General features: G+C 34.0%; 1 protein-coding gene across 1 annotated transcript; it reads right to left on the bottom strand.

The window, feature by feature from the left end:
- Nucleotides 1-15,281: 15,281 nt before the first annotated feature.
- On the bottom strand, nt 15,282-17,461 carry LOC136208771 (uncharacterized). Its single transcript, XM_065999963.1, has 2 exons — nt 17,333-17,461; nt 15,282-15,434 (listed from the first exon to the last, which is right to left on the bottom strand). Exons 1-2 carry the CDS (start codon nt 17,459-17,461, stop codon nt 15,282-15,284), a joined length of 282 nt encoding a protein of 93 aa, XP_065856035.1.
- Nucleotides 17,462-17,731: the final 270 nt, after the last annotated feature.

The raw sequence follows: 17,731 nt of genomic DNA, 5'->3' as shown, positions 1-17,731 counted from the left end.
AGTTATGACTTACGAAAGTTTCGGTCAAACTCGAGGTTTAACCTAAAAGTTGAATTTTTATACGGTTAAAATTAACTCTAGAGGTCTTATAGGACAGTGTTCTCCTGGTCTTAAGGGTTTCAATGCAATTAACCGTGCATGATTCCGACATTAGACGAGAAAGTTATGACCTAACAAATATCTCTAGTGGTTCGGGCCCTATCGAGACTGCACCCTGCCGTGGCAGGGTACACGCAAGGTTGATAAAAATTCGAATTCTAAATTCGAATCTCATCCTAAGCTTATCTAATTAGCTTATTGTTCAGAAAAAGCAAGGGAAATCAATCTATATTCGGTTATGAATTGATTTTAGGAGTTTTAATATCATTTAACCTCATTTAATAGGAGTTAAATATCTTTTATTCTCATATAAATAGAGGAGAACCGAATTAGGGTTAGGGTGAGCTACAATTAAAATACCTCTTAGCCTTCTTCTTCCCGAGTCTAAAGTTCTTTAAGTTAGAAACACAAAAGTTAAGAGGAAATTAGGGTTCTAAGGTGAGAAATCTTAGGTTGAGTGACCAAAATCTAGTCTTTAGGTTGGTTTAATATTTCAATTGTGTCCGCACACTTCCATTGAGAATCCTCGGTCCCAGAAAGGTAAATTCTGAGGGTAATTCACAACTTTAGAATCGATTCTGTACGTTTTTAACATATTGGAGGCACAACTTGCCACGATTGAGTGCGCCCTACCACGGCAGAGTGCACCCTGCCACGACAGAGTGCACCTTGCCATGGCAGGGTGCTGCGTAGATTGGGTCGAATCCTCTATTTTCGCCCGTTTTGTAGTTTTCACCGTGCGTTTTTCATTATACTGACTTTTTAATGTTCCTGAAGTGTTTTAGAACCTTTATAACATATTAAATACCATGTTTGTCAATTTTAGCTAATAAAATCACTCTTAAATAATGTTTCTCGGTGTTCCAATGATCTTTGAGTATTAATCTAAATGTGTTTTTTTCCGTTTGATTCATTATCATTGCTTGCACACTGGAAGTTTACTAATGTATTTATTTTGGATGAGTTAAGGACGAATCAGAGATTGGGGTATGAAGTCTTGCTCACATACCAGACCCTGCCATGGCAGGGTACGCCCCTAGAGGCACCTTGCCACGGCAAGGTACGACCAGAATGTAGAATTTTGGTTTATTCTTCCGAGTTCATTATTGTTAATGATTTTCATATGCAGCCAAGTATATTTCAACAACGTCAAAAGGGAAAGAAGGCTCGGGAATGCCCGAGCTTGTTTGTAAATGTCAATTTAATTTTATCCTGGTACTTGTTTGTATGAAAATCCTTTTTGCCTACTTTGAATCTCCAATTAAAACGAATTTCCAAACTTTGCGAAAACTCACATGTGTCACACATATCTCGCGAATTTAAAAAGCTTAAAAGAGTTATTAATAGCCTGATTGTATTTAGAAATGCTAAGTAGGAGGCCGGTGGGTTCACCGGGCGATTTTGGGGGTGCTTAATATTTCCTTTCGATGAGATATTAACCTTCCCCAAGCGTACCTAACTTCCCGAACCCACTTGCTTCCCGCAAGGAATCTCAGTAACTTTCTCGGACCTAAAATCCGGGTGGCGACTCTTTCTCCGACACCGACCCTGCCGAGCTAGTCGTTTTCTCTAGTGGACCTCGAGTCCAAACAGCACCGTAGTAGTCATGGCGGACCTCCCGCGGGTAAAAGCTCGCGAGGTAGGGTTCGTCTACAGTGGCGACTCTGCTGGGGATGTAGAGAAGTTGATTCCGAAAAGCAATTTCTTCTGTACACTTGGAACTATTCTTACTCTCTTTTAAGTTTGCATAGCATTTGCATCAAGAAAACCCTTTTGGACAATTCTCATGAAAGTGCTTCAAGATCCATTCGATACTTGGAGATTACCCAGTATCAATGCCCCCTTGTAAAAAGTCTTGGACTATTCTAACTCCATTCGAAAGGAATAGTTTGATCTTTTTGCAATGGTCCCCATGTCTCAACCAAACCTCATGTAATGGCTTTAGTTACTGCCCCTAGGATAAAGCATGACCCTAATAATGATTTGATTTTCAATTGTATTTTGGCCTTTTGTTTGTCTTTTGTTATAGCCTATAACATACCTGAAATTTTACCACTTTGTTCAAACCCGAAAGAAGGAGCAAAATTCTAATTTAGCATGACCTATTCTGAAAGGAACTTAGTAGTCTCTTTAACCATGACTTATTATACTAGACCCAAGAGTTTTAGGTAAATTTCACATATGGTGTACAACCTTTGCCCTATTTCACACTTTGGTGTACAACCTTCAATTTGTCTCACTAATATGTACGAACTTAGGGGTGATCTCACACTGTGGTGTACAGCTGGTGAAAATGACCGGTCAACATGAAAGTCAACACGCCACATCATCCGTTTGACCGGTCAAAAAGTCAATATTTGACCACTTAACATAAAATTACATCTATACCCTTCCTTCCTCTTTTCCATTTCCATTGCTCTCTCTCTCTAACTCATTTTATTCCTCTTTTCCATTTCTATTGCTCTCTCTCTAACTCTCCAGGGCTTACTTCTGCTCTCAAAATGGACATTGGACCATTGATGGAGTTGAAAGACATCAGAATTTCCATACAAAGTTGAATTTTGTGAATCTTTCTTTTGTGCAAAATTTTTCCCTCTCTAACTTCACTCTCTTTTCTTCTTCTTCATCTGTGTTGTCTAACAACTCTATTCTCTCTTCATCTCCTTCCATTTTTAATGCTAACTGCACAACTATTGGCAACAAATGTTTAAATTTTCCATTTCAGAAGAATTTCATCACGGAATATATATATCAACACAAAAATATGTCAGACTTTCCTTATTTTCTTATCTATTCTTCTTCACATTATTAGTAATAATTAATATATTAATAAGCAATGCTCCAATCAGATGCTTAGTCATTTATTTTAGAAAATTTTCCATTTTATATACTTACATAATTTGTCGAATTTTGTAATTTCTAACAGCCATTTCAAGTATTTTTTTATATAAATTCAAATATTATATTTGAAATCAGAGGGATAAGCTAGAGCACAAATTAGAATTTTTGGCGAAGTTTCTGTTTTTGCTTTATCCTTGCTATGGCTGACGAAATGGGGGAAAAGTGCACATCTAAAACTCACTAAGGAGGATGGCGATTGATTTGGAGAGCACTGAGGTGGATCTGTATGAAAATAACCAAACTTTTACATTGCTAGATCCAACTTTGATGGGTTTCAATCTCGTGTAGTAGGAAAAAAATTGCAAAAAGGATTGAAGAGAGAGGGAGGGGTTAGAAAGAGAAAGGATTTGGAGAAAAAAAAAGTAAAGAGAGAAAGAAAGGGAAAGATGGAGTATTTTTCAGTTAGGAAGAGGGTATTTTTGTAATTACACTATGTGGGTCCCCTTTTATAAATGCATAAAATAAAAAATGATGAGCTGGCGGGTTGACTTTGGGTTGACCTCGGTCATTTTAACCGGTCATACACCAAAGTGAGAAGTCACCTATAAGTTCGTACATATTAGTGAGACAAATTGAAGGTTGTACACCAAAGTGTGAAATAGGGCAAAGGTTGTACACTATAGGTGAAATTTACCCCAAGAGTTTTATGTTTCCCAAAAGAGATTTTACCTCTTTCGTCAATAGGGAAAAATGAAATCTAAGGTCGCTACAAACCATGATTCAAAGAGACCACTTTGGCATCTTTTGTCCAAGTCATTGTTGAAACACCTTTCCACATGATTTTGATTTGACAAAATTATTTAAGTTAATCCCATGATTAAAATATTCCAACACAATTAAATTTAAGTGCTTTGATTTAATTGTACTAATGAGGTTGTTCAATGTTGAGTAAGTTGATTAATAAGAACATGAATTAAGTATCTATAAGAGAAAGTCAAGACAAGTCAGCAGATGCAGATCACACAGCCGGAGCTGAGTAAAATACAACTCAGCTTGAAGAAATAAAATGTCTTCTTCAGAAAAGCTTGAAGGCGAAGCAGCTACATCAAGCTGAATGGTCGTTAGGTCAGCTTCAATGTTGATCAGCATTGAAAACAAAACCTGTCGTATTTTGAGTAAAAATCAGAAGACACAAAAATCTGTCAGAAGGACCTTTTCAAGAAGCATGGACCATCTGACGCACACAACAAGACAAACCTGGCTTCTGATGTAGACAGAAGATAGGATTGGCCTGCAGCACTGAGCGCTGACCAAATGGTGACGAAAGAAGAACGTTTCCCCACAACGGCTATGTCGGGATTCAAATCATTGGAGCCTCGGACATCACTATAAAAAGGCCATTCCAACACTTCAATCTACACATATCTTTATCAAGTCTATTCATTGATAAAGTACAAAATAGAAGCTCTGTCTTGAAAAGAAAAGGCAAGCACTTACACCAAACTCCTATCTTTGTGTAAAAGTCTAGAGTGATTTTATTCATCTAAAGTGTTCTTCACTCAGTGAGAACAAATTCTGTATCATTTGTAATAAGTTAGAAAAGAGGGGCTGAGTACTCGGTTATAGTACTCAGTGGTAGAGATAGGATTGAGTAGACGAATAGAGGACGGTACTCTTGCATACTCAGTTGCTATTGTAAACGGTTTGTGCTCTACCTTTAAAGAGCTCAGTAGAGGATTCAAAAAGCTCGGAAGGATTTCCGGGGACTAGCCGTAGGCGAAGAGGCCGAACCAGGATAAGTCTGCTGAGTAACTTCTAACCCTTTATCTCTTGATATATATATTTATTGCTTGCTTAATATCACTCAACAAAACAATAATATGTATATGCTGTGTTGAGTATATCTGAAAGCTGTGCTAAGTAATCTGAGTGCTGAGTTGGAAACTGACTGAAGTGTTACTTCCCAGCTCACAATTGAAACAACCCTAGTTAGCAGTTGACTAAAGCTGTCTCAAAATCTACTCAGCCGTGCTGACCTAGAGGCTGAGTAAAAGTACTAAATTTAAAATAAGTCAGCCTTAATTGAAAATTTTTATAATAGTTCCTAACCCCCCCCCACCGGAACTAATTCTGTCACGTTACACGGGACCAACAGTCATGTCATATTAGAATTAAAATTTCGGTTTGCTATAATCTATGTCAAGAGAATAGGGTTTCGAGTCTTTTAGTATAGGATGTACTACACCCAAAGTCTCCATTTACCCAAAAGAGCTTTTCACCTCTTTCAAATCAAAACAGTAGTGGAGGTCAAGGTGGGTACAACCTATAGCAAAGGAAACGAACATGTCATTTAAGGTAGCACGTGTCATACTTGAAACGAGAGAAAACCTCGATAGAGATTTCAACTCTATCCTAAGGGTACTTTCGAGATAAAGCTGGCATAACCTATTCTTTAAAGACATTGACTTGTCTAGGATGACCTTTGCTATATCCAAGTTTTGGAAATCACCCTAAGGAGACTTAAAGCTCCAAATGTTGAAACGGGCAGATTCTGCAGACTAGATTGGTATAAGTTTATCCTAAACAAGACCTTAACTATTAAGATAGCATGTGATGTATCCTATGGTCCCACGTGACCTAAAAAATTGATACAGTCTATCCTAAAGGCGAACTAAGGGCCAATCTTGTATGATGATTGTTTTACCTCGCTTTGAGAGTTATGCATATCTTCGGTTTCGTGCATCCCCCGTTGATGCAAAACGAACCAAAGACAAAATCCTAGGAAAGGACCTGAACCAATACGTGTATAGGAGGAATAAGGTTGGAAGGAATAATGTTGCGATACGTGCTATTTGTGATTGCCACTAACCGTTTGTTCTTTTTTCTTTCCTTTATTTTCAACACACACCACTAAAGCATGCATTATAAAGTCATTTCATGCATCATCTATATACTAACCATTTGTATTGTAACAGCCATCCACTAGACGAAACTTGTTCAGACAAAATCCCATAACCAATGGCACCTCAAAAGACTTTGGAAGAGCACTTTGCCTATATCAATGAGCGGTTTAACACCTTAGAGGACCAAATGAAAGTTATGGTTGTAGAAGTGCATACCGCTTTGAATGAACAGAAAACAACAGTAGAAGGTATGATAGGGATGCACATGGATACCCTATTAGCCCGGGTTCATAACTTGTCAGGAGTCTTGGCTCAAGCGGTCGAAAGAGAAACAGTTCCCCCACAACCGATAGAGAATAGCATGGGGGGTTGAGGCTCATAAAAATGAGGGAAGAACTCAGCTCGAGGAAATGATGAAAGTTGTCAGGGATATTACACAATCTCTAGTTCAAGACCAGTCAAATAATGACCATCTCGATCAAGATGTCTCACCTTAAGGGAAGAATCTACATGAGTTAAAGCGGTTCGATGGAAAAGGGGATCCCATGGATCATGTCCTCCATTATATGAAATTAATGCATGTTGCTTCCTTCAGTAGGGATGAAATCATCGATCTTTTCAGCTTATCCTTGAATTGCTCTGCATTTGCTTGGTACCACTCATTACCATTATCCACAATGAAGGATTGGAATCTCATGATTCAGGTCTTTTTGGATCAATATGCTCACAAGTTTGAATCCAGAGTAAGCTTGGCAGAATTAGAGAGCATCAAACAAGAACCAAGAGAGCTCTTCCTAGAATTCGTGGGAAGATGGAGAGCCAAAGCATCCATGGTAGAAAGCAAGATAGTGGAGATGGAACAGGTGCAAATGGTCATTCGAAACTCATTGCCCTTCATTAAGAATGTCATTCAACATGCTTACATACCAAGTTTCAAAGAATTATGTGAATGGGCACGTATAGTGCACCCTGACATGGAGTGCATGAGTCACAAAGGTAAGGAGAAAGTCACAAACCTTGCCAATGCAGTACCTTCTAATAAGAGGAAATTTGTAGCTCTCAACTAGCCCTTGTCTGAAGTTTTGAAAAGACTGGAAAAGCAGAACTTATTGCAACTGCTTACCCCAGTTGACTTTCGGGCAGTACTTTTACAAGGGGCTAGGGGCTATTGTGACTTCCATCAAGCATTTGGACATAGAACAGACAACTGCTCCCGCCTCAAGCATGAGATACAAGACATATTGGATGAAGGAAGGGTCACTCTTCAGGAAATCTCCAAACCCCCTATTAAGAGGAATCTTTTCCCTGCTCATTCTGTTTCATTGATAAGCTCAGGGGTAACAGAAGAAGAGGTCCTCAATTCCTTTAAAGATGATATTATTCCACCAGCTAATGGAGCTTTGATAGAGGAAGGTGATTGGATATGCCAGATCATGCAGAAATTGACTGAAGGGCAACTGGAAATGGTGCTTGATATTTTCAACAAAGTATGTGTAAGCACAGACCCTCCCATGGAAATCCATAATGGATCAGAAAGAGCTGAAGAAGAAGTCCTCGAGATTGAGGACACTAATGAAGCAGAGGCACCTAAAGCTCCTTGAAGCAACATGAGAACGAAGGATTGCATTTTTAGTCTGTATCTTTTATCTTTGTTTTTGTTCAATAAGACATCGTGAATTACTCTTTTGATTTCAATAAAATTCTGTTTTTTGCGTGATATTGATAATTTTGTAGATTCTCATCTGCCCCACATATCAGCATTTGACATTCACTCATTTGAAACACTTCCTTTGTTATCATGGCACGGGTGAAAGTCTTAAAAATATACTTATTGCTCAGAACTTAACCACTGAAGAGAGAAAATTAATGGAGTGAATAAATAAAATAAATCATGGGAAGGGTTTCTTTGGCTTTGCAGCGATAAGCCATACCTAAATTCATCAAGCAAAGACTTCTAACCTACTTTCACACAAAGAAGGTCGAGCAACAATTAACAGAGCTCAATGAAGAAGAGGATAACAAGACGAAATCATACCGTTTCCAATCGCCAAGATTTCAGTGAGAAGGTCATCTCTAATTCTAAAAAGGACACAGTTACCTGGATACACCATTCAGATTGAAGCACGAAGAATCAACCGATCCATAGATGACGAATGACCTTATTCCATGAGGAATGACACGATCCAAATCCATGACGATGAAGTCATCCAAAGCCATCTTGGTAGAAGATCCTTCAGAATTCGAATGAGATTAAAAGTCAACACAGTCAACTAAGTGGCTTTAGGAAAAAAAATCAATAGTGCTACACAAATGGCTAATCAAGCCTTCAAGAAAAGCTCACTTTAGTCAAGGAAGAAAATCTGGAGTGTATCAATCATGCTCTCAGAAGTTCATATCCAACTGGAAATTTCAAGGCAAGATCAAGATTGCATTTAAGTGAAGACAAGGATGACCACAAGTTCGGGAAGACAATCACCCTCAGTGAAGCCAAGAAATCTTTCTCATAAAAAATGCAAAAAAAAAATGAAAAAAAAAATCCTGATAGGTTGAAAATCCGCAAAGGACGACCTATGCAACAATAAGGGACTTCCCCAATGAGTGAAAACCCGTAAAAGGCATTCATTTGAAGATTCTGGGAACAAAAGTGAGGAAATAAAATAGCTGAAACATGAAAACCTATAAAGGCGCACTTCAGTGACAGTGGTTAGGAATCTGAGCAATAAACAATTCAATGTATATTTGCCAAGTGTTTTGTTTGAGTTGAACAGTTAGAAGCTGTATATACGATGAAATGTTTGAATCAATAGATATCTCACCTCAAGAGAATTTTAAAAAAAAATCAAATAAATAAGATTTGAGTAAAAAAGACTACTCCTCCATCTCTATGCTCCCTGAAGCTTGGTCTCTCTGCTCCTCTGTTGTCCTCTCAAGAGCCGACTTTGATAGAAGCATCTTGCGTTTATAATCATCCAGAGTAGTGAACTCCGGTCCAAACTGAGGAATATATCGAGTTCTTCACTCCTCATCTGTATACACAGACCAATCAGCATAGTGAGTGACAATGGTTCACTCCCAACGGTGGTGTTCCACAATATAAGTGCAAATGAGACCTTGCCTCAAGTTTTTCAGGGGCATCCACCCACATGAACCTATGTTTAGCACCCAAGATGTAATCTTCATCAAGGGTACATCTGCATGACCCGATCACCTGTCAGCCCATTCAGAAGGCTTCTCCGCTAGTCAAAAGACTAAGAACCAACTCACATTGGATGTTGAGTATGGGAATCAATAAAGAAATGGATATTGGGACCATGCACTTCAAATTATCCAAATTCTCTTGCATCTGTGAAAACAAAAGCAACAACACATTCACTAGCTTTCTCAATGAGATTAATTCCACACAACATATTTTCCAATAACATTAAATAGTCAACTCATATCTGGCTAGATAACAGAAGAACACACTTCAAAAATTATAAACAAAACATTGGTATTTATTTGATAGTGAATAGAGCCATAACTCTCCCTAACCTCTCCTTGATCATGCCTTTCCTGCTTGAAATGAAGTGAAATGCCCTAATTATCACAATTTCTATTTTCTCACTCACTCACTCACTCATAAAGCTCCATTTCACTTTTTCTCTTTCACAATTCAAAACCTTCCATTTCCTAACCCTAACCTGGAAAATGCGACTGATAGGATCATTGGCAAAGCTCTGTAATGTTTTCAACAACCCATAACTCTCACGAATTAGGGCTGAACACCATACCCTAATTATCACTATCACCTCCTTTTCTCGCATACCAAGCAAAAATTAGTTAAAACCTAACACCAGTAGAAAGAAATTCAAAACCCAAAAATCAAACTCTCATCACAGAAGGAACAAATAAACAGAATCCATTATCCTTGTAAAACGCCAAAATGCTTGTGATAAGTTGAATCAGAAAGCGAGTGAAAATACCTGGAGCTGAGCGACATGGGAGTGTAGATCGGAGGAGCGGGAAGGCTGAGAAGAGTGTAGGGAGAAGATCGGGGGAGTGGTGAGGGAGAAGGCTAAGGAGATCGATTGGGATGTATTCGTTTCATCAACCAGCGGAATAGCAAAAATCACGTGGCTCAATTTATCTCAATCGTGGTGTTGCCCTTGTTATCTGAAGTGAAGCACTTAATCTTTTGCTCTCTGATGGGCCAAAAATGAGTGAAATGTAGGATAAATGTAATGGCCCTTATACATTATTTAGGTTTCAGAACAAGTAACTGGAAGGAATGTAAAAAAAAAAAAAAAACTAGTTGTAGAGGTGTAATACTAGATTTTTGTAGTGACACTTTTTAAAAGTGCATTTACAAAAGTGTTGGTACAGGGGTATTTTTTTGTAGTGTTAATACATATACATATACCTTTGTTCACAAATCAATTATCAATAAAGTTTCTCAATACACTTTCCTTTAAATTCTTCTCTTCAAAATATCAAATCTTACACAAATATTAATCAAATATACTAAGTTCACCAAAACAAAACTCAAATCATGTATACATAAATATATATTATAGGTTGAAATTGGCATGCAAATACATATATAATTACTTGAATTTAACTTTAAGCTCATGTTAAAAACTAAAGCATAAAAACTCCAATTAATCAAATGCATGGTAAAAATCACCGCAAAAATTTAATTTCTGGAAAAACATAGAGTGATATATACATATATATACATAAAAACTCAAAAGGGTAGTTGATAGTTACTTACTTTAGCAATAATTGAGAGAAAAACACATTAAAACTTCAAATCCACCACTATAATCTGTCTAGGTCGAACCCCATGTAGGAATCTCCAAATCAAAATCATACCAACCATAATGTGTATTAGGATGTCTATAACCTACTCTAAAAATTTCGGCTCAATCGGACCACGCAAACTCCGGATATCATAAGATCATTGAAGCTAGGTAGTTTGTGATCAATGGAGAGGAAGATGGAGGAGGTGAAAAAGAAATAAGAAATTGAAATTATGATTTTTTTGTTTCTTGTTATACTTAGATATCCGTAAATGCGTATTTAGAAAGTTGTGATTTATGTTCCCAATAAGGAAAAATCCCCCTTTCGGTCCCTCTAAACTTTAACTTCTTTTAAAACGTACCCTGAACTTTTAATTTTACACTTATTATATGAGATTGGACTCCAAACTATGTCCATAATATCTAATTAACTCTCCAATCAATAAACAAATATAATGTAACCTAATATTAGGGTATAATAACTAAAATTAAGGATACGGATGTGACATTAAGCGTAGGAGATTTGATAAGCCCAAAATATACCTAAAATAACATGCATAAATATGTCAATTTCATGTGAAAAATATGTTAATTATATTATTTTGGAACGATTTTACGTTGGTATTTGTTACTTGTATGCAAGGTGTTAATTATTTGGAAAAATCCAAATATGAGCTAAAATGGAGCAAAAATGAGTAAGAAATCAAGTTTTCAGTGAAAGACGCGTACGAGATTCAGAAGCCGCGCCAGAGATTCAGCAAATGAAACAAAGGAAGTAATATCAACTCTCTGTCACGACCGAGATTCTGTAAATCTCGATCGCGACACGCGTCTGGTAGCACCAGTAATGCGTTAATCAGTCCATTCCTCCTTGCTCCCTAAGCCGCGACAGAGATTTTAGGAATCTCTACATGAACAACAACTTAATTCAACATATTTTATATGTTTCAAATTCCAAGTGACGCATCCTTTCATCTGGATAGAGGCGACTCTTCACTAATAGATACGTCCCTTCAACACACTTCTTGAACAAATATAAATAGAGGAGATTTTCAGAATTCTATGTTGAATTTTCTAGTTTTATAATTTTGTTAGAAACATACTTGGTATACAAGTTGTACAAATAGTTAGATACAAGATACATATTTTATAGTTTACGTTAGAGTTTTCTTCGAAGATGAGTTTATGCTCTGTAGTGACCGAGTAGGTGCTATTTCGAGGATTCAATGAGAGGAACCAGTGTAGGAGGCGCCCCAGGGTCTGACGAACCTACAAAGTTGAGTAATGGATTGACAATCCGGAACTCAATTAGTTAAATTGTTATCCAAGCTTCTTATTCTCTGTTAACTTGTGACGTTTCAATTCAAACTAATAAAATATCTTTTCAATACAATTCCATTTTTACTGTTGTTTATTTAAAGTTTGATCTATGTGATATTCTTTAAGTAATCTAATTGGTGTTTTCATGCAAAACATTTATAAACAAATTTGGTATTTCCCATACAAACTTTGTTGAACACTTAAGCAAATTCGGACTTATATTTGGTCATTGCGTTAATCCAAATAATCGAATTTAGATTCCAAATTTGATTAAGATTTTCAGTCTTAGGCCGAGAAGGAAAGATTGATTACAGTTCAATTCCTGTAAATTGAATTAATTGGTAATTTGTTACATCTTTCTAAACAAATCAAAGTTATAAGTTGTGTTTTTGCTTAGTATAAATAAGCATTGGAATTAACTTTAATCTAAACATAATTTTTATAAATTGTAATCTTAACTATAACCAAAATTTGAATCAGAATCCATACTCTTTAAACCATTTAACGATTTTTCTATTAACCTCGAGAAAACGAATTTAATCAGAATTATAAGTTTTTATTATCAAAACGTTCCATGTGGGATCGATATTTTTTTATTACTACAAGCGAAACCGTGCACTTGCGGAAATCGCTTAACACACATCTACACATGATGATAAAATTAAATAAAAAACCGTGCTTTGCACGGGTCTAAAACTAGTTTACAACTAATATATTATTAATTTCTTTGTTTCGTTTTCATTAAATATTTATTATACAATTTTTTTTAATTTTAATAAGTTTTTAACTTATTATAATAATTTTTTATCGGTAATCAACCTTGGCGCAACGGTAAACATTGTTGTCGTGTGATCAAGTGGTCACGGGTTCGAGTCTTAAGAGCGGCCTCTTGCTAAATAAATTGGCAGGGGAAGACTTGCCTTTACTAAAAATATTAAGCCCAAGTTCTGCTAAGCATCATTATTTTAGACGAACTCGGATCGGGCTGAGATGAATTTTGTTCACATCAAAATAAAATCTAAAGCCCAATAAGCCCACCTAATTAATGTAGATATATATATCATTTTTAATTAATATTTTTATTTAAAATTAAATATTTAATATATAAATTTAATAATTAATATTAATAGAATGGACTAGTCTACGCACTATTTTTTATAAATCCAGTTCCACCTTATATATAAGTAGGGTTTAACAGTTTGTCTAAATTATTTTTTCTTGTCTAAGTCTAAAACATTAGACGCATGATTGATCAGATATCTGGTCCTGTGAATATATCTATATACAACCGTGTTATTTGAAAATACTTATTTCACATCTATATTCAAACAAGATACTATTAACATCTGCAAAATGCTCGTCTATTTGTTTTTAATAGAATAAAATCTAAGTTTGCCCCTATCGTTTTAAGTGAACTGCATATTTATCCCTAATATACGAGATTGTTAAATTGTACGTTTAACATTTTCAAGCAAGATCGAATTCATCCTTATTTGATAGAAAATTTGATCAGGCTAATTTGACTTTCCATCAGACATTTCAAACAAGTTTATCAATAAACTAAAGCATTTTCGTGCATTTTGGCATGTCGTTTGTAACTATATTAATAATGTAATAAATATTTTAAACATGTTTTTGTGATTAATTTATACATGGCAAATTTAATTGTTGACATTTTTTTAGGGTTTTTTTTTTTTTTTGTAACTGTATTAGTCGCATAGTAAACATTATAGACATAATTGATATATGAAAATCCAACGAATAGTTATATAATAGGTTAAATTAAAATTAGTCTATTCAAAATTTCTCATAGGTAGGGAAAAAAATTAGGGTCAATTACATGAATATCATAATTAAGTATAAAATTACAACTAAGTCATATTACCAAACTTAATCCTTAATATGTCATTATTCTCTATATATTATGATTTTAAACCATAATTTAAAAATTCTGGACTCCAATTCATAAATCATAAACCCTAAAAAATATATTCTAGACTTTTAATTTATAAATTCTAATCCTTAAAATATATTAAAAGTAATGATTTTACTAGTTTGATATAATCCAAAATTATGACTTGACACAGTGGTAAATAGTTTTTAAAAGATGAATTTCTATGTAATTTTCCCAAAAAATTATTCTTGCCTAAAAATGATAGATAAATATGTAAGTCTAAAAAACGATAAGAACAAGACCTTATCTTTTTAACAATTTACAAAGGGTAATACACATATATGCCATTGTATATGTCCGTGTTGTCACATATACGCCTATATCAAATAAACAGTCAAATATATCTTCATATTTTTCAAATATGCCATATATCAAATAAACAGTCAAATATGTCATATATCAAATAAACAGTCAAATATGTCCTCGTAATTGTTAATGATAGAAAAATATACCCTTATAGTAGTGTGATGACTAGACTAACAGAATTATGTCAAAGAAGCTTACCGTTCAAATAAATGTATATTTGTCTGTTGTTAATAATTACGATGACATATTTGAATGTTTATTTGATATATGGGCATATGTGACAAAAAAAAAACAGATAAATACAATAACATATATGTATTAACCCAATTTACAATTTCAAATAAAAAACTATTAAATATAAAAATATAAAATATAAAAATTAATTTATATAAATATACAAAAAAAAAAGATAATGTCTCAATAAAAAAAATAACAAGAAGCTAACTCTCAATTTGGTTATTTAGAAATTGGATGCTAACCTTAACGGGGTGTTTGTTAGAAGAGATATAAGATGTGGGATAGGGATAAAAAAACACGAAATAAGTTATCTCGTGTTTGTTTGGGAGATTGAAGAGCGAGACACGTGAGGGATTAACTTCTTATCCCTCAAATCCTATACACAGGAGGGGGGTGGTATAAGGAAGTGGGATAAGCTCCTGCGATTTTAATAGGATGGAAAAGTCCATCTTATCCCTCAAATTAATGTTATGTAGTTTAAATAGGGTTAAAATAGTAAAATGTATTATTTTATTCATATCCCTATCCCACGTACCAAACATTGAATAATAATTCTCGACTATCATATTTTTATCCTTATCTCAACCATTTATCCTTGTCCATATCCCAACCTTTTTCTTTATCCCTAACCAAACGCCCCGTAAAAGATAAATTAATGCATTAACTTGATTATTATTATTATTACATTTAAACTACAAAAAAGTTGTAACAAATTGATTGCAGTATTAAAATGGGAAATTCAAAACTCCCATAATTATATATATATTAAAAAAAAGCTAAAAAAAAATGAAGCAAAAAAGGGAAAAATTAGAAGAAAAAAAAATTTACATAATAATAATATATTTATTTATTTTGTTGTTTCAATTTGTTGGTAATAGCCATAGCAGCAGCAGCCAGAGCAAGAATGACAGCAGAAACAATGAAGGTTGTTCTCAGTGATTGCATGTTATTCTTTTTTTCCACTTCTTTCTTCTTTTTTATTACTGCATCTCTTTCCTACATATCAATTTTATATGATCATTACATTATAATTTCAAATAAAATTTTAAAAGTAATATCTAAAATAATAGGGTAAATTTCAAATAAAACCCCTGTGGCTTCACTAATTTTCAGATAAAGGACTGTGGTTTACTTTTTGTCAAAACGAGGACTGAGGTTTTCAATTTTAGCAAAATAAGGACTTTTTCGATTGATACTATTAAAATCACCTTTGACGACTTCAAAAATGACATATTTTAAGAACTACTAATATTCTAAACAACTTTAATTCTTCAACTTTTTTATTTCGAGATTATTTAGATGATGTTTGGTAAAGAGAGAGAAAGTTAATGTTTAGAGAGAGAAAGTTCCAAAAAAGATGATTTTCTAAAATCGAAAATGTAGTTTCATAGAAAATATGACATTGAACAACTTTAATTCTTGAAAATTTTCATTTTCAGGTCGTTAAAGATGGTTTTAATAGCATTATTAAAAGTGCGAAACCTCAATCCTCGTTTTGATAAAAAGTAAACCACAGTCCTTTATCTGAAAATTAGTGAAATCATAGGGGTTTTATTTGAAGTTTACCCAAAATAATAATAATAATAATACAGAAATTAAATTTTAAAAGATGCAACGATTACGGAAATAATTTTAGACCTAAAAAAAATCGCAACACACATCTAGATACAAAAAGGACCTTAAAATAATTTTTGTATTAAAAAAATTAACGAAATTAAAATCTCAAAAGATGTACCAACAATACCAATAATAATTATAAATCTCTAGGTGTAAACAATCACACCATAATTTTATGACTGTATTCTTATAATAATTAATTATAATTCCTAGATCTAATAATTTTCTTAATGTAATATTTTGAGATCATCAACTGTCAAACTGAAAAAGTGTTTGATAATCGTGATGATCTCAGTTCTTTTTTTGCAAAAAAAAAATTAAAATAAATAAATAAAATTACGCACACTCATCTAAAAATCGACAAAACCACATGATTATATTTGAAATCTGTAAATTTCAATATTTAGTCCCTTATTCTATATAGATAGTTGTTGATACATATAATATTGGTAAAATAGTATATTTGAGCCCTAATTAATTAAGCCCTTAATTTTTCAAATTGATACATTAAGCTCTAATCAATTATTTTAATGCGTTAAAAAATAATTTATCATGATTTAATGTATCCATTTAAAGAATCAAGGACTTAAATCAATAAAAATTAAATTGATTAGGAGCTTAAATATGTATTTTTACTATAATATTTACAGTGATGGATCCAACATTGATTGACACGCTACAAGAAAAACGCGTTTTACCCACCAATTTCCGTCGTAATGGTCATTTTTGACAGATTACTAAGGATTAGATTCCACTGGTAAAAGAGTCGTTGGTACCGCATACCGACCACATATTTCTTTCTGTCAGAGATTTATTCCCACCCAAATTGGGTCGAAGAATTCCGTGATAAATTACGAATACCTACCATTTATTTGCGACGATTTTTTATTGGTGAAAATATTTTCACGCCGCCTTCTAAAAAATTAAATTTCCATACACAACTTTAATAAAGTTTTCGACAACAAGTGAGTGCTCATGGGGTGTTTGGTTACCTACTTTTCACCTCTTGTTTGCCTTTTCATTTTAAAAGGCAGAGTTTTAGGTGTTTGGTTAGACATCTCCTGTTTGTCTTTTACACCCGAAAAGTAGCTTTTTACAAAAGCACAAAAACCCTACTTATTGGATAGACAGTTTTTTCCAAAGACAAACAGCAAACAGGAACAGCAAACAGCAAGTAGCCAAACGGGCTCCCTTTCCCGACCCCTGGATCCGACTCTAAAAAAGGGTATTTTTTACATTGTAGCATGTATTTAAGAGGTGGGAGAAAAAGAAATTACCTTGATTTCTTTGGTAGCATCAATATCAGAAGAAACAGAATCAGTTTCAAAATCTTTATTCTTGCTTGGATCTAATTCTTTTTCAACATCAGCAGCAGGAAATGCAGATGATTCTGTCTCTGTTGCCATTTCTACAAACTATATTAATTATATTCAAACACTTTTTTTTTTTCTAATTATTTATCTGTTTGTTTGTTTATTTAATCTAATAAGAAACCTCAAGAAAAACAAATTAAAGGAGCTCTCTTTTGTTTAAGTAAATAAGTTAGTTATTCTTTTAAGGTTCTCAGTTAATGTGGATTAACTGTTTTTTCGGTGTTTTTATGGCCTAAATAATGCTTCATTTTAATTTAAAAAAATTGATTTAAACTCAGATCTGGTGATAAATAATTTAACTAT

The sequence above is a fragment of the Euphorbia lathyris genome, chromosome 10 (genome assembly GCF_963576675.1).
Source record: "Euphorbia lathyris chromosome 10, ddEupLath1.1, whole genome shotgun sequence".
Taxonomy (NCBI): domain Eukaryota; kingdom Viridiplantae; phylum Streptophyta; class Magnoliopsida; order Malpighiales; family Euphorbiaceae; genus Euphorbia; species Euphorbia lathyris.
This window is presented reverse-complemented; position numbering and strand designations above follow the sequence as displayed.